A 21,485-nucleotide genomic window follows, 5' to 3' on the forward strand; every position below is an offset into this window, starting at 1 on the left:
ACGAGTGTGCACTATACTGTAGCTATATTAGAAATTGAGTGTTTGTTCGTTTTATCCACTGCCAATGCAACCGGTTGATGCTGACATTTTATATGGCTAGCTAGCAATTTTTTTCTTCACAGTATGGCCAATCAAAATGAAAGTCTTTTAAATTATAAGGATAATATTCTTTATAATAAAGATTCAAAAATAATTGTTTCTTTATCCAAAAAGTGAGTGGACAGACTTTTACTTTTAAAGTTTGGGAGGGCTTGGGATGCACCAATATTAGTTATTCTGCTCAATTCCAACCAAGTACTTTTGTATTATGTTGTGTATAGATTGTGTACCTCTAAAAAGCACTTCTTCTTCTTTAGGTGTGTGTCAGTGTAATCATTACGGCTCATACGGAGGCACCTGTGACCCCTCCACCGGCCAGTGTTCCTGTAAACCCGGCGTTGGGGGACTCAAGTGCGACCGCTGCGAGCCTGGATTCTGGAACTTCCGAGGCATCGTTACAGAGAACATGAGCGGCTGCACACGTAAGCGCCCCTCTCTTCTCCCGTTCCTGGAGATTTGCTTTCAGGGCATTTTCTGTTAAATGTGCTAAATGTTCCTTTCTAATCCAAAATCCGAAGTGACAACCTACTCGTTTAACGTGCGGTATCCTTCTGGCCTCAAATGTGCTTTCTGTCAAAACAAGCATTTCGAGTTAAGCCTCCGAGCCACCGCGGGTAATGGGAACCGTATGAGAGTGCAACGTGGCTTGACCTATAAGTTCTGCCTACAGACCAATAATGCTCTGACGCACGTTTATGTGTGTTTGTACAGCGCTTACAAAGCCGAGGATAGAAAAACAAGGATGACTGAAACAGTTTGTGCTCTGTCCCAGGGGTCCTCGGAGCATTAGCACATTCTGTAGCCACGTTCGCTCTCACCCCAGGGTTTCTTGACCCTGCTTTGAACTCCACCAGACTGCGGTCATTGACACAGAGCGAGCGCTTTGCTGTAGTTGTGGGGTCACAGATTGGAGCAGCTTCAGATTGCCTGCATGCATTTGGTGGATGTGTGGATGTTTTTGTCAGAGTGAAATTGAAGAGAAAGAGACACGGAATCTAATCAAAACTGTTCAAGCAGATAAGGCTGACAGCCCTCTCTCTCTCTCTCTCTCTCTCTCTCTCTCTCTCTCTCTCTCTCTCTCTCTCTGTCTCTCTGTCTCTCTCTCTGTCTCTCTCTCTCTCTCTCTCTCTCTCTCTCTCTCAGCGTGTAACTGTGATGGAGTGGGCTCGGTTCGTGACGACTGTGAGCAGATGTCAGGGCTGTGCTCATGTAAGCCCGGAGTTAAGGGCATGAAATGCAACGTGTGCCCCGACGGCAGCAAGATGGGAGCCAACGGCTGTGACAAAGGTAACGCCGGGATTTTAATTAGCACAAACCTCAGATAATCTCTCCACGATTGCACTTCAGATGCAGCTAGGTTATGATTTTAGGAATTATAATTAGAGCTGTTTTTCACAATGTCGGGTACAAGTAGAAATAACAAAAATGGCAGCGCTGCTTAATTCATAGCCTAAAGGAGCTCTGGCAAAAAAAGGCTTTCAGTGTCATGTTGGAACCATGGCATTGTGGAAAGTTCTCAATGGGACGTGGGTTCCATCTGAGGTATTAACAAAATATCTGTACCAAATTGATTATCGTACTAAATTGGTGCTTTATTATTATTATTATTATTATTATTATATATTCGTTAAATATATATACTTTACATAAGGCAATTTTGGAAGATTACATGCCCAGTTTCTCTTTTTTTTTCACATTTAGATTACCTTTACCATGATAATACAATATTTAGCTAATTATCAAAACCATAATATTTAGCGAATCTGAAAATAAATATCTATTTCAAAATATGACACAATATTATATTATAGAATTATAATATTGAGCATTTATTGGTTAATGGCCATAACATTAAATAATTGTATTTTAATCATTTGTAGATCTAATAGTATATAATATACAGTGCTATGTATATTATATGGTTTTATTTCAGTAAGCCTAATAGCTGGTTTGATTTGCATTGAGAGATGATCTTATGGAAAGTGCTCCATGCCAGTATCTAGGTATGGTGAAGGCTATGTGATGATGTGGGGCTATTTTAATTCCAAAGGCCAAGGGAACTTTATCAGGATGCATAGTATCCTGGCTCCATGAAGTTACTGGCCTGTAAAAATAAAAATCTGCCTGCCTCTATGGGAATTTAACATAGGGGTGTCCAAACTTATGCACCCTGTATTTTAAGGAAGAACATTTATTTATTTACGATACATTATTCATTCACAAAGAAAATTGGTGTCCTTAAAGGTTGGATTTTTCCAAGTTTTTTTAATTAAGGCATTAAGTTCAATTTCCAAAAAATGATTTTTTATTCCTCTTTTTAGTCAACTTTAGCATGGGTGTCTAAACGTATGCATAGCACTGTATATTTTATTATATTTGAATAGTTATTTTAGTATCTACAGCTGAGGCTACACTATCACATAAAAAAAAGTAAAAATGATTAATTTCCAAATAATGCTCCACTTAATACTAAATATTCTGGAATAATTAGCAAATGACTGTAAAACTATATGTTTTCATTTGTCCTACATTCGACTATATGCTATAACCAGATTAAATCGATGGAAAGTTAAAATCGGTCCAAAGTTGAATCTTCAAATGCGCAACAGGGTTGACAGTGAAATGCTATCCTGATGTGACCCCCTGTGTTGGCTTGGTGAGTAATTTGGAGTCACCGTCAGCTATTGACAGGAAGTGAAGGGCTTAATGAACTCAACAATCCCAGCATAGCAGTGCTCATGCAGCGTTCCTGCCAGATAAAAGCTGCCACATGAAAGTGCAGAAGAGGAATCCAGTCAATGCTGCAGGCCAGGCAGTGCAGCCCAGCGCTCTGATGTCAGAGTAAAGAGTAGACTTCTGTGGCAGGGAAGGTCCCAACTCTCCTACTGATGCAAGTCCGACTTTCTGATGAATTTCTGTGGTGGAGGTTGTAGGGTTCGTATCAGAATTGAATTAACACGAAGCCCACACTAATATGTCCTGCATATATTGTGTTTTGGGATGCTGGACTGCGTAAAAACCCAGTTTGGTTTTTCTACCCTTAAAAGTAAAAAAAAAAAATCCTTTTAGTTTTAGTATTAAATATAGGTTATGTTATATGTTAGGTAAATATATGTTATATATATGTTAACCAGAGGCCAAACTATTCCACAGGACCTGAGGCACCCAAGTCCTGTGATAAGCTTGTGTGCCACTTTGGGGCATCATGTGTGGAGGTGAACGGACAGGCTCACTGCGAGTGCCCGCCTCCAGATTGTGACGAGAAGAATAAGACCAAGGTGAGGTTGCATAGGTCACAGATCCACCTTAAAGGTCCCGTTGCATGCGATTCCATGTTTCAAACATTAGTTAGTGTGTAATGTTGCTGTTACAGCATAAATAATATCTGTAAAATTATAAAGCTCAAAGTTCAATGCCAAGCGAGATATTTTATTTAACAGAAGTTGACTACAAAAAACGGCTCGATTGGACTACACCCCTCTACATCCTGCTTTAATGATGTCACTAGAACCGTTTCTTGACTAACCTCCGCCCACAGGAATGCTTCCTCAACTCTACTGGCTACTTGCGCACTTCTTATAACTTAGGCTACTGTGTTTACTCAGCTCTTACGGTGATTTTCTGAAGTAAAACTGACGCTTCATCTTTTGTGTGATGTACAATAAACTTTATTAAACTCATCAGTACATGTTTGATCATCATTCAGACAGCGGACTTGTAGGCTATTAATAAATAATGGATACATAGCCTACAAGCAGATGACAAATACGTTATAATAACCGTAATTAAACTACTAAACCATACCTGTTTCATCTCTATACAGCACTCTGACTCTGTAGGCATTATTGTCCGACTCGAAATGAACGCCGTTACTGAGAGTTTCTGATATTATCATCATTCCGTGAGATGAATTTTTCCTGACAGACTGAGCGCGAGCTCATGAAGCTCCGCCCCCTGGGTCGTCCAGCAGCACCTCATTTGCATTTAAAGGGCACACACTGAAACAGCTCGTTTTTCTGAGCCCCAAAAAATGTTAATTTAAACATGCTGTAAAAAATGATCTGTTGGGTATTTTGAGCTCAAACTTCACATACACACTCTGGGGACATCAGAGACTTATTTTACATCTTGTGAAAAGGGGCATAGAACGGGACCTTTAAACTCTACAATGAAGATTTCTTCCCTAATAATGGACATAAACATGTTTGTGGCCAGGTATGTGGTTCTGATGGAGTCACCTATGCAGACCGGTGCCAGCTGAGGACCATTGCGTGCCGACAAGATACGGAGATCACTGTGCAGCATTTAGGCCAGTGCAAAGGTGAGAAAAGCCTCTTGTACTCAGTTTTGAGGTCCATTTTTTGCATTATTGCATACAGACGTCAAAGAAAGTATGAATGATAATTTAAGAAGGTCAATGGCTGACAGAGTCAGTTAAAGACCTCATGATTCCTTTTGCTGAGAAAAAAAAAATTCCTTTAATCATTGTCATGGTCTTTTTTCCAGTAGAATATATAAATATCCATAAACCAAGACAAACACTTAACATAAAATACTTAACAAAATGTTTTCAGGGAATGCATTTTTGTATTTGTGATATATTTTTATTTTATTGAATTGTATTTCTAAATTTAGTCAGAATATTATATATTTTTTTGCATTTTTAACACAATTCTGTGAGGCAATAAGAACAAAGTAAAAAAAAACAATAACAATTAAATAAAATTCATTAAATATTCTCTGAAAAAAGACATATTACACAATATTGCTTTAAAATCTTGTTTTAAGGATGTTTAGATGCTTTAACTGGAAATAAAGAGAAAAATAATTCTGATTAAGGAAACGAAGTTTTGCAGGGTTTGCTGGGAAAAACTGCATGGCCCATAGGTTGAAAGGTCACTAAGTGTGCAGATGTGTAGGGTGGGTATGGGGGGGTTTGATGTGGATGGTAGATGTTCAAGGGAACAGGAAAGCTGCCTGACAGATGCTCCCCTGCAGATAGAGCCATGCTGCTTGGCTTTAGGCTGGAGTCTTTGAATCCCCTGGAACTGGGTGACATTTGAGCTGTTTGATTTGCATCACCCCTGTGTGGATTAGGGGGAGTTAACTGAACAGTCTGAGCGAAGCACCTGCAATCCGGCTGCTGATGCTGTCGGGAGGCCTGCTTTGGGTAGAGCAAGCTGTGTAAAGAGTAAAGCATCTCTCCCTTTCTCTCTTAAATCGTTGATCGGTTGCTCTGTACATGCGTGGGCACAGGGACCTGGTAGAAGGCCAAGGTTAAGACTTTAATGTCAGCTGTATGTAAGAAGCACTATGCCAGCTCATGTCAGAAGGCGTTCCTCCGCAGAGAGCTGCTCCGAGATGGGCATGGCTCATGGTGGACACTGCCAGCTGCCGTTTCTTGGATCAGGGCCAATGACAGGTGCGAGACATTTTCAACAGCAGCCCATGCAGCCACTCTGTCAGACCTGTTAATGCCACATAAGAGATTCTGTTTGCAGCTTGATCTAACACGACTATATGTTCCATTGTTTTTCATAACTATAACCAGGTCCATATGGGTTCTCTGTCAACTCAAAATTTCAGAACATCGTTCATTCCTGGCCTTCAACATAAAATCATTTTCAACCCCCTTTTGTACTGCGCATTGTTGTTATTGTGAATAATTCATTAGTGCATGTTATTTCAGAGGGGAAAAAATTTGAAATTACTCAACCTCTGAAATGTCCTTCCTTTTCTGCTAATGTCACTAAGGTTATTCAGGCTATTTGGTAATATTAATTAATTCTCCAAATAGCTATAGCTATTTTGTTTAGAGATTGTTTTAGAAAAAATCTAAATTCTGGCATGTAACACTTATTTGTCACTAGTTATAGACCAATAAATCAGCCAAGCTAATTCATATTTGGCCATTTTGATGAGGCAATATACGGCAATTTTTTTTGTACCGATTTACTATAGTTTGAATTGTATTATTTTTAATAAAAATATTAATTTTACAAAAGCTTACAAATTTTACAAATTCAAAGTTTACAAATCTATGCACTTTGCATTGTCATTTGAATTTTAATTTTTGCAAATTTATTGGCTAATGATAACAAATGATAAAAATTTTATCATTATAATATTCATTCAAAAAAACATATCAACCTCTAATTTTCACCATCTAATCAGTTCTTGTTCAACAGCAATTGAGGTTGACTGAATAGTTATTTGATTATGCTATCAGCTCACATTTGGCAGATTAAATCTGGGCCTGGTTATGACACAACCCACAACTAACTGATGTTTAGAGATCACGATTGGACCATCAATGTAGTCATTAACCAGAGCACCTCTCTGTCTGTTTTTGGCGTTACCTGTCTGTACAACAAGAATCCAGCTGCTATTTTGGGTGTATTCAGGGATCTGGGAGGAAGTAAAGAGCGGGCTTAGGTTGGATCTTCACCAGCCTAGGGCGGTACTGGCAACAGCAGCGCTATTTAATCATTTCTTCTCCGACTTGTGGGGTAAAACAGGCCCGGGCTGCAGACTGCTCGGCAGCCCTGAGGTGGAGGGGTTAGATCACAAGCTCATTTCACGTGTGACTGGATGTGAATTAGCCGAAAGCCTGCCTTTCTCTCTATATTTCTCCCGCTGATCTCTTGACGCTCACCCATCATCAACTCTTCTTGATGACAAACGGTGCTATGAAACGCCACACGGAGTGAGTTACTCCTAATGTTGCCATAGCAGGCAGCAGATGAGGCAATCAGTGGCACATCTTGGTACATGACGCAGGGCGTTCAGGGTCTGGAATGGCTGAGAAACTTTTGGCTCATCAAGAGTCCAAGTCTTGGCAGTTCCCTGCACTCACATATGTTGTCATCACCTGTACACTTGCTGCAAATTGGCAGCCTACACATTAGCATATGGGACGGGCGGCTCTCGGCGGAGATGTTAGTTTTGGTTATCGTTTTTGTTCTAAACAACATTTTCCAGGTTCAAAACCAGTTTATCTTTGTGTCATACCACAGAAAAGAATTTAAATCATCCCTCAGTGTGTAAAAATAAACTAAACATGGAAATCCATGGGGCAAGGCTTTACAACAAGACTGACATTAAAATACACCTATTCAAAGGTCTGCCGAGATAAAATTGCTTACTAACCTTGTCTGGGTAAAGTTACATCCAATTTCTCAACTTTTCTCATTACCATGTTAAGGCGGTAAACCCTGCAAGGTACTGTTTACATTGTAAAAAATCCTCCCACAGGAATTATGTTGTATAACCTGGAGTTTATCCGCCTACTACGACAGTAGTAACACTACTATAAGGACGTTTAAACTCACATTTTGTATGTAAGAATTGATCTGTTTTAATAAAAAGATGACATGAGCATTAGTGTAAATTACTGTGATTTACCTTGGACACCTGTGGTAGGCCAAGAGCCACTAGGGGGCCTCAAGAAGACTTAAAATTATTTTTAAATGATTTATTTGTTTTTTAAACACTATTATTGCACCCCCTCAACAACTTTTTTTTCCAGGGTTCCTTCTTTAAAGAAAAACCTAGATGGATATGATTTTAAAAGTGTGATTTCAAGGCTTGAAAAAGTCATGTAAATTAATACAATTGTATCCACATTATTCGTACGCCCCATGACGCTTTGCGCATATTATGGTGTAACTTCCGTTAAGCTGTAAACAATCAGTGAAAGATTAGCCATATGGACGCACTAATTTACCTGTGAAAACAAACCTGGAAAGAGATGTGAGGATTTGGGGTGAAAAAAAGAGAGATTCTTTGTGCATTCCAGTGAATTATTAATGGCATATATCGTAAATTAAATCGGGAGAACAGACCACAAATGTGCAGTATATGTTGTCCTTTTTCATACTTTTACAGCGGAATGCAAAAGGAAAAAAGAAAATAATTATGAGTAAATAAATTCAGCGACTAAAAAGAGCTCTTGCCATAGATATTCTCGTTATAACGTCACATTAAAAAACCAAGTGTTACGTTATTCTCATGTTATTCTTAAATAAAACATGAAAGAAAACTGATAGTTCATTGAGTCAAACTGACGGATAAGCTTTATTTGTAGGGCAACCTTATGATTTGAAATGATTCGTTTCAGTCTTTTTTAATAGAAGTTCCCCAAACCGGAAGTGCCACCCATAATTCAAAACGCAGTAAGATCGTCAGGAATAAGGTGGATAGTCTAGTTTTTACAGTTCTGCCAAACTACAATATTTAATCAGGAAGAAATTGAGTGAAAAAAAAAAATCTAAAAACCCTTGCCCTTCATTTTTATCCAGTAAATCATGAACAACTGGAAATATCATGTGGCTATCCAATATTGTTGTGAATAGTTGAAAAAACACTGCTTTAACTGCTTCAAGTAACATGTAAATCTTGAGTTTTTGTGCTAATTAGCCACTGCGATTTGATATTTTTGTAGATGGCTTGGCTTCTAATTCAGGGACATAGTACTGGGTAGCCCCACCCCTCGTAAAATCTCATTGGTTGGAAAATCTGCTCTACATACAGTAGTTTAACAATGTATTGATTGGTCGTTGCGTTGTGTCGCGTGATATTTCTGCTGTCAGTGTGGACAGACTTGAGGCTGGAATCATAGTCAGGTTATAGACAAGACAAGAGTTATACTTGTTTTTACTAACTGAAGGATGAGTCAAAATTATTTACTGTGGTATTTGATGGCATTATATACATTGTTGATAGAGCTTAACTTGTTTTACCTTTACCCTCTTTCTCTCTTCTCTCTTTGCCTCTTTCAATTTCCGCCCAGAACACACGTTGTATGAAAAGACAGAAAGCCATCTTAATAACAGCCTTTCAAGAGTAAGTATACGGCTATGCCAACTGAAGATGACAATGATTTTTGCGTCTCCTAATTGTTCACCCTGCCTCTCTGAAAACCAAACGGAGCGTTAAACTTGATTAAGGCGAGCTGACTGCTCCTGTTGGCAGTTGCTCTTTCAGTATACGTATTTGTGTCACAAAACCCAAAGTTGGGGCGGGCGACTCAAATCCCACACCCCTGATCTCTCTGAGCTAACGCTACGCTGAGCTCCTGACTGACAGGTGCAGCCGAGTTGAAATAAGAAAACGGATGCCGTGACAAACGGCGATAGCATCGGTGCTCTCCCGCACAAAGCTAGTGTATCTACACACTCGCTCCCTTTCACCCAGGCTGTGACAGCCGGTCTGATAGAACTAGTATTTCTGTAAGGAATCGTATTTCACACCTCGTCAGCTACTCGCTGTTCAAATGTGAGATGATTAGCATGTAATTAAGAGGCTGTGCTAGCGTGTTTCCAAGCACGGTTAGCCTGTACACGAGGGATCCGTTAAAGTTGAGCACAAAGCCACGGATGATTGGGTGCGTGGATCCCTCGGTCCCTATAGTAGCAAAATCTGTCGCGATTCGTCCACACCACAGTTATTATTGTCTTCGCAATCTTTAAATACGCATCTTTGATGAAGGCACTTGCATTGGTAATGTCTTTAAGTTTGAGCTCAGCTGCTGCAGTGGAGAGATTTGCGAGCGTGTTGACAAGGCTGCAGTGGTTGGACGGTCGACGGATGCCTTCATGAAGTGAGGGCTTCCTTTGAAGCTGCAGCTAAACCCTGCTTTTCTGCCCTATTTATATCAATCATTCATCACTAGAGGCTCTGGCTGTCTGTGATTAAAGCTTCCCTACAGGAGGGCAACATCTGAATATGTATATATAATTCATATCTACAGGCACTCTCTCACACGCACAAGCACACTCTCTCGCAGATCAACCGTATTCTGCAGTCTCAAACCCAGCAGTATATAAACACTTCTGGTCAAGAGTCTGTGTAATGATCGGTTTGAGCTTGCAGAAAACCTAGTTTTTAAAAACCTCAAAGAATCACATCAAAAAGATGCAGTGCAGCAACCCGGTTCTTTTACATGTGCAGTTCATTAGTTTTGTGGGTAATTTAAAGGGATAGTGCACCCACGAATGAAGGTTCTCTAAGGTTTGCAGAATATCACGGCCATATAATAGTTTGTGTGTTGAAACTTACTTACCCTAATGTTGTTGCAAAACTGTATGACTTTCTTTCTTCTGTGGAACATAAAGGAGGATAGTTTGAGCAATGTCTCGGTGATAACAGTTTCCACAGATCATTTTTTTACAGGTTTGGAACAACCTGTTCCAAATGATGAAGGGTGAGTAAATGATGACATAGTTTTAGTTTTGGGTGAACTATTTATGAGTCATTATTCACTGACAATCTTGCCAGTCTACTCTAACTCTCCTCATTAGTTTATAATAGTAGAATTTTTTCAGATCTTTTCTATAATTTGGTTGATTCAATTTACAGAACCGTTCTGATTTTTTCGTTTGTGACTAATCCAGATTTCACTGACTAGGAATATATTAGTCATTTAGACTATTTTATGGTGCTTTTGTGCCATTTTTGAAGCTTGAAAGCTGTAGTCATTGTAATTGCATGGAAAATAGCAATAAGGATATTAATTCAAAATCTCCTTTTTTGTTCTACAAAAGAAAGAAAGTCATACAGGTTTGGAACAACATGAGGTGCGAGTAAATGACAAAATGTTCGTTTTTGGGTGAAATAATCCTTTAAGGCTAAGTCCTTGTTGTCTGACTACAAAAGAGGCTCCTTGCAGTTGTTCTGGTGTTGGGGTGTAATGAAGCTTAAGTGATGTGATTGAAACATGATGCTTTTTGTAGGCAGGAGTGAGTTTATTCCTGGTGTTTCCATGCATCTAATTTTGATATGAATCTGTGAGACATACAAAGTATTGCTCCGAAAAAGGATCCCCTGCTGAGACCATGCTGAAGCTTTTTTTGTTGTTGTTTTAATAGCAAAGAGGAATGGGTGGGAGGGTGTAGGTAGAATTCAAAGGTGAGAAAGAAGGCTTACAGAAACATTTCCATCTATGCTTACCCATCATTCCATTCCTGCTTTCTCCCAGAATCCATTGAGCTGACGGCCAAACCCACCCCCTTCCCAACCACCCACCGCACCACCCCTCCCACCGCTCACGTCAAGATCACCAAACAGCGCCATGGCCACACCACCACCACAACCATTCTTAAGGATCCGGACAGCTTCGTGGTGCAGGCACTGCCTCCACCGAGGGTGGTCGAGACAGAAAAGTCCTTCAGCTCTTTCACCACCCACCGCCCCACCACACCCTACAAACCACCCCGCACCTCATCCCCACCCGAGGACTCCAGCCCTTACTTTGAGGAGTCGGGCAGTGGAGAGCCCAGTGGGGACGACGAGATGGTGAGCGGAATGGAGGAGAGCGGAGAAGAGCCACTTGGTAATGCATTCACCATAATCTTTCAGTCATAAGAGGTTTAGGCATAAATGTCAAAAACAGATGACAAGAGATGATGAAATTCTCCTTTGTATGAACTGACCTTGTGTGTGAGATGACCTCTTCTCGAATTGTAATGGCATATCAATTTAACATTGCCCATTATCTCAGCAGCCATTATTTGAGAGGTTTTGACACCTGACATCCAACTGCTAAGTGAGCAATTTCATTTGGAATCACTTAGGTGAATAATTCACCAAAATGTCTGACTTCAGATTTTAACGTGCACTAACCTTATAAGTAAGCCTCTTCTAAAGGTCATTTGGGCTGCAGTCGATGCAATGCCTGTTCCTTTTTCTCTGAACTGTTCTTGTATTGTCTGTATTGGTCAGAAACCGAACTGAAGCACATAGATTGTATATTTAAAGACCCCATGAAATTATTTGACTTTTTAATTATTATTATTCAAGTTTTTTTGCTATTGAAACAGTTGGTGGTGGGACAGATGGAAGGGCTCTGCCATTTTAAATAGACAATGGCTGTTAGTTTAGTGGTTTTCAACTGGTTTTGCCTCAGGACTCAGATTGTACATTGGCGCCCCAACACATTACAAAGGTAATGATGTTATCACAGTCAAATACTCAAATAATCCTAAGCTGCATTAGCAAATAGCTAGAGTTAGGGGAATTTGCAATACCATAAGGGAAGTTGTAATTCTAAAGAGCATTTTTAGACCAAAATTTATAAACACCCGTTTAGAAGTCATCATTTTTATCCTATTTCTAAATGTGAATCTGTTCATTTGGTCAGCAATTCAGCACGCTAGCATAAAAAACTAACAGTAATGGGCTCCAAAAGCCACTAAACTTCAATTTTGTTCTCAACTAGATTCGCTTTTAATTATAGTGTCTTGGTTGACATACAAGTGACAAATTCATCAATCCCTTCGCTTGTTTTTGTGCCCTTCACCACCATAGTACATAAGGTAGACCAGCTATTTTTATTCAGTTAATGCTAGCTCTACACACTCTCTGTTTAACTGCCTGAACTAGTATAAGAGAGAGCAGCAGGGCCTCAGATTTATTCTCTTGTCACTGTTGGACCGGAGCGCACTTTGACGCAGGACACATGAAGTCTGTCTGACATCGGAGTGGGAGGCATCTCTTGAGACTTTCTGATGACTTTCTACCTCCCAGTGAACCAATAGCCTGTAAGGCTGAAGCAGTGTGGTGGCCAGCGTGCATCTCGGGGGCAGCGGCTCATAAATTTGCCTACAGATGCAATGAAACAACATCCAGGGATGCTTTTCAGCTCCATGCCAAAAGTCATTTTCCACCACTCACTATCTCGTTCACATGCTGCCTCTCTCATACTCACAGAGCCCTTGAACATCTGACAGCTTTATGGCATGTTTGGCAAGCAGGAGGCATTAACCCACAGTCCTAATCTTCAGTATATATACTTGTAAGTGTGAGGCTGGCTCCATAGCGAAGACAATTTTAACAAGCTATTGTTAGTGTCTTCATAATGAGCATCTAAAAAGTAGGAATACATCAAGAGAGATATAAAAGTCATTTTTGCACCTACTCACAGATTGTTTACTGCAAATCAAAGAGTCAAACATAGAGCCGTCTGCCTCTGTAATTATTTACACCATAATTTTCCTTCTCCACAACTTGACATGTTAATTGTTTTTGCAATCATACAAACATAGAGATATCAATTTAAACTAGTACAATCAAATTCTAGAAATCCTGCTTGTGTGACGTCTTCATCTCTCTCTTCAGGTACAACAGTAGCAACTACCACTCTTCCCACAGCCGAGGAGCGATCCTCCTGTGACAACACACCTTTCGGCTGCTGTCCCGATGGGAAGACAGCTGCCATCAGCTCTGAGGGCACAAACTGCCCCTGTAAGTTCCCGTCAATCACTCTCTACCAAGTGTCACCTATTTTATACTATAGATAATAGCATGTGTTCGTTTTTTAACTGTGTCACCATCTCTATTACTAAGCCACCAACAGCGATATTCTTTTTATCCTGAAAGACTGAGAGGATGGTGAGGAGGAGGAGTTGGTAATGGCAGGGGAAACTACATTTTCTGAGCATATATTATCTCAGACGTTTCATATGGATGTTGATTTTGTGTGCCCAGGGTCCAAAGTTAGCACTTACCGTTACTCACCAGGAATTGATATATTACATGGTTGAAATTCAATTGTTTGTATATATGAAGGATCAGCCACTGAAAATGTAACATTGGAAAATAATATTAAAAGGTTTCTACTTTAATATATTTAAAAATGTTATTCCTATTATGGCAATTCCTATTCCTTATGCTGAATTCAGTGTCACATGATCCTTCAGAAATTAATTGTAATATGCTATTATTATTATCAATGTTGAAAACAGTTGTGCTGCTTTATTCTTTGATGAATATAAACTTCAAAAGAACAGCATTTATTTGAAATAGAAATATTTTGTAAAATTTAAAAGTAATTTTTGATCAATTGAATGTGTCCTAACTGAATAAAAGTATTATTTACTTTCTTAAGAAAAAAATCATTCTAACCAAAAACTTTTGAACAGTAGTGTATATAAACGGTTAATTTTGGACCCTGAGTATGCCAGATGCAGGGGAGCAGGTTCTGTGTCTGTAGCCGTAGCAAATGGATAAACCAATTCTACAAAATGTATTCTGACTGGCATCAGACCAGATGCGTCAATATACCAGCAAACCTTTTTCTCGCACCAGCCCCATCTGTTTTATAAGAGCAGAAATTACACACAATAGAGACTAATCAATACACGACAGGCAGCCAGAAGCAGGCAGATGTTTTGTGTTCTCTGTATGGGAACACTAGGTCAAGTGCTCACGTCTCTTCTCATATCCATCAGCTGGGTCTCCTAACTCCCCACCGTTTATTGGCGATGTGTCACAGCGGCCAGGAGCGAGGGCACTAATGTCCATTGCGTTCAGTCTCTGCTGTCAGCTCGAGCTCTCCCCATGTTTCTCAAGCACTAAGTGAAGGAGAACTCCCCTTCATATCAAGGTGTTTCACTGAAAGCTGAGAACAGAAACAGTTCAGTCTACTCCCTGCAGCCTGAACGCGATGTTAGAGAGGTTTGCTTACTGATGTTATGAGGGGAATAACGCCTCCCTAGTGAAAACAATTAAGTTCTAATTGATTACATCATGTTGAAATAAATCAATCTAGTTTTCCAGTACTTAAATTATACTAAATTCTTTTTCTACTAGAATCATGCTAATGTTATAGTTATCTGTGGTCTTGTATGGAGCAATTCCAAGCCAGTGATTTAAATTATGGGGCTTAGATGCCTCTACCCCACCCCTCTGCATAAAAGTTCAAATGTTAGTAAAGAATGAATTTGCATATCTAGTGTAAATTAAAATTATATAGCCCATTGTGCAATAGTAAGCCATCTGGACGCTTTGTAACCAAAGATAAGCACACGTGCTAGACATGATGAGTACATGCTAGAAATGATGGTCCATAGCCATATTGTGGTGGGGAATTTAGGACTTTAATTTAAATCCACATCTAAAGGCTGATTTCTCCACATGTCTTTGCGCTCCGTGGGAAATTCCTGTCCTCAGATGTTTCCGATTTAGAATCCGATGGCAGTTTCCCTCCATCTCTCTTCACATTCAAATCTCCCCCATTTGCTCCTTTTTGAAAGTCCCATCAGATACGAAGTGATGTGTGTCTGTGCAAAAAGACCCTTATCATGCCGTTTTAACCAGCTTCTGTCAGTCACCCGTTCCTGGGATTAGAAGACAATTACGGCTATCTTTCACGATAATCATACAAGTGCTTATCCCGATCCCAGCCAAGCTGGAGCCTGGCCGGCATGATTGATTTGGGCAATTTGTTCAGCTGATTACATGCTGCACAGAACCCTGCACCATGCCCGCTCACTGCTCTCCTTCAGTCGTTTATTCATTATTTATTTCCCTCCGTCTTGTAAAACCGGGCCTCTGATCCTCTCTCACTCTTTCCGCTTATTAGTGTCAATGAGAAAGGTCAGCAATAACCTTAAAGGAATGTTTAATGATGACCCCGACCCCAGTCGGGGCTTATGAAAGTGTCTTTTAACATAATATTTGTGATATATTGTGCCATGTATGTAAGTGTTGCTGTCTAACCGATCTCTCTCCACTCAGTCCTCCATGCCAGCTTTTGGGAAGAGTCTCGGTCTGGTAAACTCCAGTCCATCCTCCCTTCTAAACCCTTCTCCCTGTACCTGTCGTCCATACTCTCACATACTTTTCTATACCTCCGCCTCCACTGCAAACAAACCTCTCTTTCCCCACTCGATGAACCCCACGACTAACCCCACAAAGGCTCCATCACTAACTTACAGACTGGCATTGCACCAACCACAAGTGTGTGTAGCTGAGAGTGGACTGGAACTGTGCGTTTCATTGAAGCATCTTTTATGTAACCATATGTGCTTCCCTGCCTTGTCCCACAGCCACCATGCGTTTCAGTGGCTTCCTGCACCTGGATAAGGTAGAGGGTCAGGAGGTCTTCTACACGCCTGAGATGGAGGACCCCAAGTCAGAGCTGTTCGGTGAAACGGCCCGGAGCATCGAGAGCGCTGTGAGTGGTGCAGCTCAGACTTATGCTTGAGTTCATTTTCAGTTCAGCTTTGAAAAGAAGTTTCATTTTTTTTAAACAAACAAAAAAACATACAAAACAACATAAGTTTATGCCACATTAGTGTTGCTACATTTCTCAGTAGTGTGGCAGTAGCTCAGCTGTTTTCACATTATTGTAGCTTTTCATGTAACAGTTTTTTCCATAAAAAGTAGCAGTGTAACTGAAACTTGATTGAAGATTAGTTTCTTGTTTATCACAGGTTCTTTTCTTGTTTGTATCTACCTTTTATTTCTCCATCCAGTCTCTTTTCTCTTGAGGTTGACCCCTTGGGAATCTATGCTGAATCAATTGTGATAATTGGTGGAATTATCCAGTGGAACAGGTTGAATGCGTCTTTTGAAAAAACATGTCTGGTGTTCTGACAGTCTCTAGAAAAGCAGTGCATTAGCTTAACAAAAAAATACAGACACTTGATCTTAAAGTTTGTGATCAGACAGCACAAATCCCAATATAGCATCAAGCGCAAAACTGTCCAGAGGTTAAATATAGCCTAGTGGTAGTCGCCATACGAACATTTCAGTAGCCCATACCAATACTAATGAAATACTTCACTATACTTGAAAAACTAATGTGCTACAGGTACAGTATGTGTTCATTTACACAGTGAACTATTAGTTTAAATATAAACAAAGGAAATTAAAACAATGGCATGTAGTTTTCGAGTTCTTCTCAATTAAACATTGCTTCAAACTGAATTCAGTGAGGTTTTTTTTTTTTTCTTGTTAATTTTGTTTAATTTTGTTAATACTTTGCCAAAATGACCTCTTTTTTTCTCATAATTTTTTTTAATGATTTATTTGAAATATTTATGTTATATACACAGCAGGAATAGGGGAACAAAAAAAAAACAAAAATAGAACAAAAAAGACAATATAGTATAATATAGACAATATACTGTAGATCAGGGTTTCTTATCTCTGGTCCTCAAGATCCACTTTCCTGCAGAATTTAGCTCCAATCCTAATCTAATAAACCTGAACAAGCTAATCAAGGTCTTCAGGCTTACTAGGCTGCGTTCCAAAGCTGTAAACTGCTGCTTTTGGAGGATGCGTTCCAAGGCAGGAAGGCATGTCGGAATCCTATGTTAGCTTCACTTGCTGTCTCCTGAGATACCTTCATCAGAATGATTTTTGAAGACACAGATGTTTCCTCCGCTGCCTTTGATATCTCACAATCTTGTGCGTTCAATTTCGTGACATTTGAGCAAAAAAATTAATATGGCATCTGAAAGTTGCAGATGGCGTTCAGTTTCTGTGCAAATGCACATTTTTGACCACCGTTTTTCACTCTTGATGTTATTTCTAGTGAGGAATTACTATTATAGTAGATAAATATTCGCTTGGTTATCTCCTAGGCTTGATTTATTTTGTTGTAGATAATTTAACCGTTACGCTGCCTCAGAAGACTGTCCAAAATCAATTTAAAAAATCTATATTTATTTTAGTTTCTTATTATTTATTTCAGTTTATTTAACACTATTTATTTCAGTAAGTTACCAAGTTAACATGTTTAAGTTGTTCATCTAATATTTATATATTATGGTATTTCAGCTTGATTTTAATGACCAAAAACGATTAATAATAGTTTTAGTTAACGATATCATCACTGGCTGGTATCTTGGCCTCAACATTCCAATACTTTTGACATCCTGAAAACCTAGCCTCCTTCCCTGAGTTTTTGTTGTACTCTTTAGCTGACACTGCACACTACCTGCTGGCAACTGCTGAAGAAGCCGAAGATTTGTTCCCGGCTTGTTAACCCATTTTGGGCGTGTCTGGGAATGAAGGGCAGTACGATAATGAGTTCCACTTATCACTCTAATGTTAGCTAGTGCTGTGAGCGAGATTTCCGACAGGGACTAAGGGAGGATGTAATCAGCCTTTCTCTATGAGCGTTCCACCTGACACAGAAAGCTAATCCCCCATACTTCACTCTCTCGTTCTGTGAAGTCCAAATCTCAAATGGGGCCACAGGCAGCACCGAGCCAGCAATTGAAATGGATTCATTGGCTTTGAGCGTATCCTACTCCCGCTTCTCCTCTGTGCGTGATGCCCCCAGGTTCAACAGAGCACCTCCTCTTATTCATGCCTTTATATCTCCACCCTGCCTTTCCCTTTACTTGATTTCAACCCTGTCCACAAATTCAGAGGATAGAGCAGCCAGTTTATGGGTCAGTGTGTCCATCCGGCTTTGCCGGGCAGCCTGGTTTTGTTGAGGGTCTCTCCGGTGAGGCTTGAAGGAAGGGAGGGAGCGGCTCCTCTCTTTTCTTGCCCAGCATGGTTCCCAATGAACTCACTGAGGGTCGGCCTAGAGGCAAAAGCCATTTTGTCTGCGACAACTCTGTGCTTTTCCGAATTCAAGTGCAGCTGTGAATGAAATGAGTGAAGAAGGAAAATGCAAGGCCCTTGGGTGACTTGAATGGGGTTCTCGACGGGCCTCCTGCTGAGACACTCTAACAAAATGTGCACACACGTCAGAAAGCACTAGAAGCACAAAGAGGTTTTGTGAGTCGATTGAGTGCATCCTAATTGTAAACCACTTCTCATTTGCTCTAGTTTTGATCAATTAGGTGCACCAAGGTGAATTTGGTTTCAGAGAAATGGTCTTCTTCGTGACTAATATTAATGAGTATTAAAATCGAAGCTCCTCTCACGTTGCACCAAATCAGTGACAGAACTCTCCTACAGTATGTGTACCCAGGTGGAAACTGAGCCGATTCTAAACGGGCAGTGTTGTAACCTGACATTTACTGCTGACTTCGAAACATGTTCATATAATTACTCCTGCGCTGTAGTTAAATGTCAATTTGTGCACCGAGACCCGATGGGGTTCACTGGAGTTTTTCCGCTGACACACTTTTTTCATCTTGTGAAGGAATTTGGTGTTAACTAGAACTAGATCAGCATATCGAGCTTATTACCAGTTTCACACACTGCACTTGGGGCATTTAGTTCTTTGTTTTTCTCTCTCTTACTTTCTCTCTGCTTTTTATTTCTCTAGCTGAATGAGTTGTTCCACAAGTCAGATGTCCAGAAAGACTTCCAGAGTGTCCGTGTGAAGAATCTGGCCCCCAGCAACTCCATAATAGCCTTTGTCGAGGCTCACTTTGACCCAGGTAAAGTTACACCAAAGGTTGTTCTTAAAGATTTAAGTAAACTCACACTAGCAACTGATGCTAGGGGCTGTTGTGTTTAGCATCCTTGTTTGCACACCCGTATCCCATGCTGGTTTACACTGGTTTGAATCCTGCTCAGAGTGAGTAGGTCCAGTTACATTGGTGCCGTGACCTGGATGGGAGCGAGGTATAGGAGAGTAAGTGTAATAGAGGCCAATTAGTAGGAACTGTGCAGAAAACTCACAGCCATTAGCATGCCTGTCTCCCATGCCTGTTGAGCTGGTTCAGATTCCGCTCATAGCGGAGTGAGTAGGACCAGTAACACTTATAGACTGGAGTTTCTGTTGCTCAACTGTTAGAGTATGTCTAGCATGATATGCTGCGACTGTACAGCATCACTTCACTATCCAGGCTCTTTAAAATGTAGAAACTGCACTTGACTACAGTGCACATCTTGACGTATTCCCAGTTATAGCTTATAGTTATAGTTCCCAGCTATAGTTAAAATTTTCTCCATCATTTTATCACCATTTGCATTAACAGTTGCCATGATCAATAAAAAATAAACATCTTTCTTAAATAAAATTGCGTTTGCTGCCAACTTTCTTGGAATGATAATAGTGCAACATTTAATTAAGTAAATACTTTTTTTTTTTAAATGATATTACTTTTTTTAGCCTAATTTTAATATTTCAGTGCATTTATCTGAATTAAATGAGATTGCATGTGCTTAGTGTGCTTTTTGCGCTAAAATACTGCACTTAGAGAATTTGCCCCTTGATGTTCATTATTATCTGTCTTACCCAGTCGCTCTGTCTTTCATTATCCTGTTTTTATTTATTTTCTTTTTTTAAGCTGCTTCTAATTTATTTCTGAAGCAGCTCTAGCACACAAAGCACAAAGTCCGGCTTATACCCTCCCTTCACATCAAAATTCCCTCAGTCTGCGCTCCTTTATAAACATGCCTACGGCAAGAAATGAAAAGCACATAAAAACTCCCTTGTATGTTTGAAGAAAATAATAGTCCAACAGCAGAATAAGGCATATAAGTTAAGTAAAATAATCCCTAAAGATACTGCTCTCGTCTTTTCTGGCAGCGGAAGCGTTCAGAGAGCATGGCCTTTTTAGAGAGGTAATTTATCAGCTAGGGTTTCTGAAAAAGCTTATTACGGTCTCCATCTCTTCTCATGCTTTTAAGACCCTCCGAGCATCGCACCAGCTGATAAAAATCTCTTTCGCTATTCTCTTTTTATTGGTCCCCTTCAACGGCACAAGAGCACAATTCTAGCACAAGCGCCTGTCATAAAGGCGGTCTGTGGTGGCCAGTAACAGGGCCATCTGTGGAAGCGTTATTAGAGTGTTTCATCCCAACGTCCCTGAAATGCATGGTGGATCAAGAACTGCTTCTCCCAAGGGCCTATTACACGCAGACTTTTCTGTATATATTTGCAGTATGTTATGTCAAGTGTGAGGATGGAGGGTCTGTGCAATATGTTTAATGTTGTGTTCTCGTTCTACAGACACAAGGTTCAGCGTGGAGGATATTGAGGGAGCCCTTCTCAAACAGCTCAAGGCATCTAAAGACACTGGTATTGTTGTGAAGAAACCTGAGGAAGAGAACATTCGCATCACCAACTATGGTAACCCGCTTGAAATTGCTTTTTCGTCCTTTCTCTTTTTCTGTTGCTGACTTTTGTTGAGCGAGATTGCTCTTCGAGCTGGCATTTGATAACCACGAGTGCCCGCAGGACTCAAAAAGAACCTGCTTATTGAACTTCAGACTGAATGTCTCACAGCCTCGGTTTAATTTGTGAAGAATTAAATATGTCTACCCTGACTAGGCCTATTGACCTATTTTTCCTTCTCTCCATTTTTTAGGTCTTTCAACTGTTCCTTTCTTCACCACCACGACAACCACCGTGGCGTCTGTCACAACTCCCACCACCACCACGCTGTCTCCCACTTCTGCTTTTACCACTCTCCGCCCGACCACCACCAGACGGCCCTTCACCAGCCGCAGGACCACCACAGCAGCACCAGCCACCACCACTCCATCCCAGGCCCCCAAAATCACAGTCTTACCGAACAAACCGGTGACCCACGCCAACAGGCCGTGCGACTCTCAGCCCTGCCGTCACGGCGGAACCTGCGAGGAGGAGAACGATGACTTCACCTGCATCTGTCCCGCAGGAAGAGGAGGAGCTGTGTGCGAGAAAGGTGAGGAGAAGTACAAAAACTAGAAAAAATGTGTACATC

At 40.4% G+C, this 21,485-nt stretch overlaps 1 protein-coding gene across 7 annotated transcripts in view; it reads left to right on the forward strand.

Moving 5' to 3' along the window:
• Positions 1-21,485, forward strand: part of agrn (agrin) — a 242,049-nt gene that overhangs the window by 185,911 nt on the left and 34,653 nt on the right. For all 7 annotated transcript variants that reach the window (XM_081386438.1, XM_081386442.1, XM_081386436.1 and 4 more), the window contains 10 exons: positions 357-521; positions 1,243-1,386; positions 3,253-3,377; positions 4,315-4,420; positions 11,078-11,431; positions 13,216-13,341; positions 15,927-16,054; positions 19,115-19,229; positions 20,750-20,869; positions 21,108-21,446. In XM_081386438.1, the coding sequence (XP_081242564.1) occupies positions 357-521; positions 1,243-1,386; positions 3,253-3,377; positions 4,315-4,420; positions 11,078-11,431; positions 13,216-13,341; positions 15,927-16,054; positions 19,115-19,229; positions 20,750-20,869; positions 21,108-21,446 (1,722 nt within the window). The remainder of the gene's footprint in view (positions 1-356; positions 522-1,242; positions 1,387-3,252; positions 3,378-4,314; positions 4,421-11,077; positions 11,432-13,215; positions 13,342-15,926; positions 16,055-19,114; positions 19,230-20,749; positions 20,870-21,107; positions 21,447-21,485) is intronic.

Source organism: Scardinius erythrophthalmus, assembly GCF_964197995.2.
Source record: "Scardinius erythrophthalmus genome assembly, chromosome: 15".
Lineage (NCBI taxonomy): Eukaryota > Metazoa > Chordata > Actinopteri > Cypriniformes > Leuciscidae > Scardinius > Scardinius erythrophthalmus.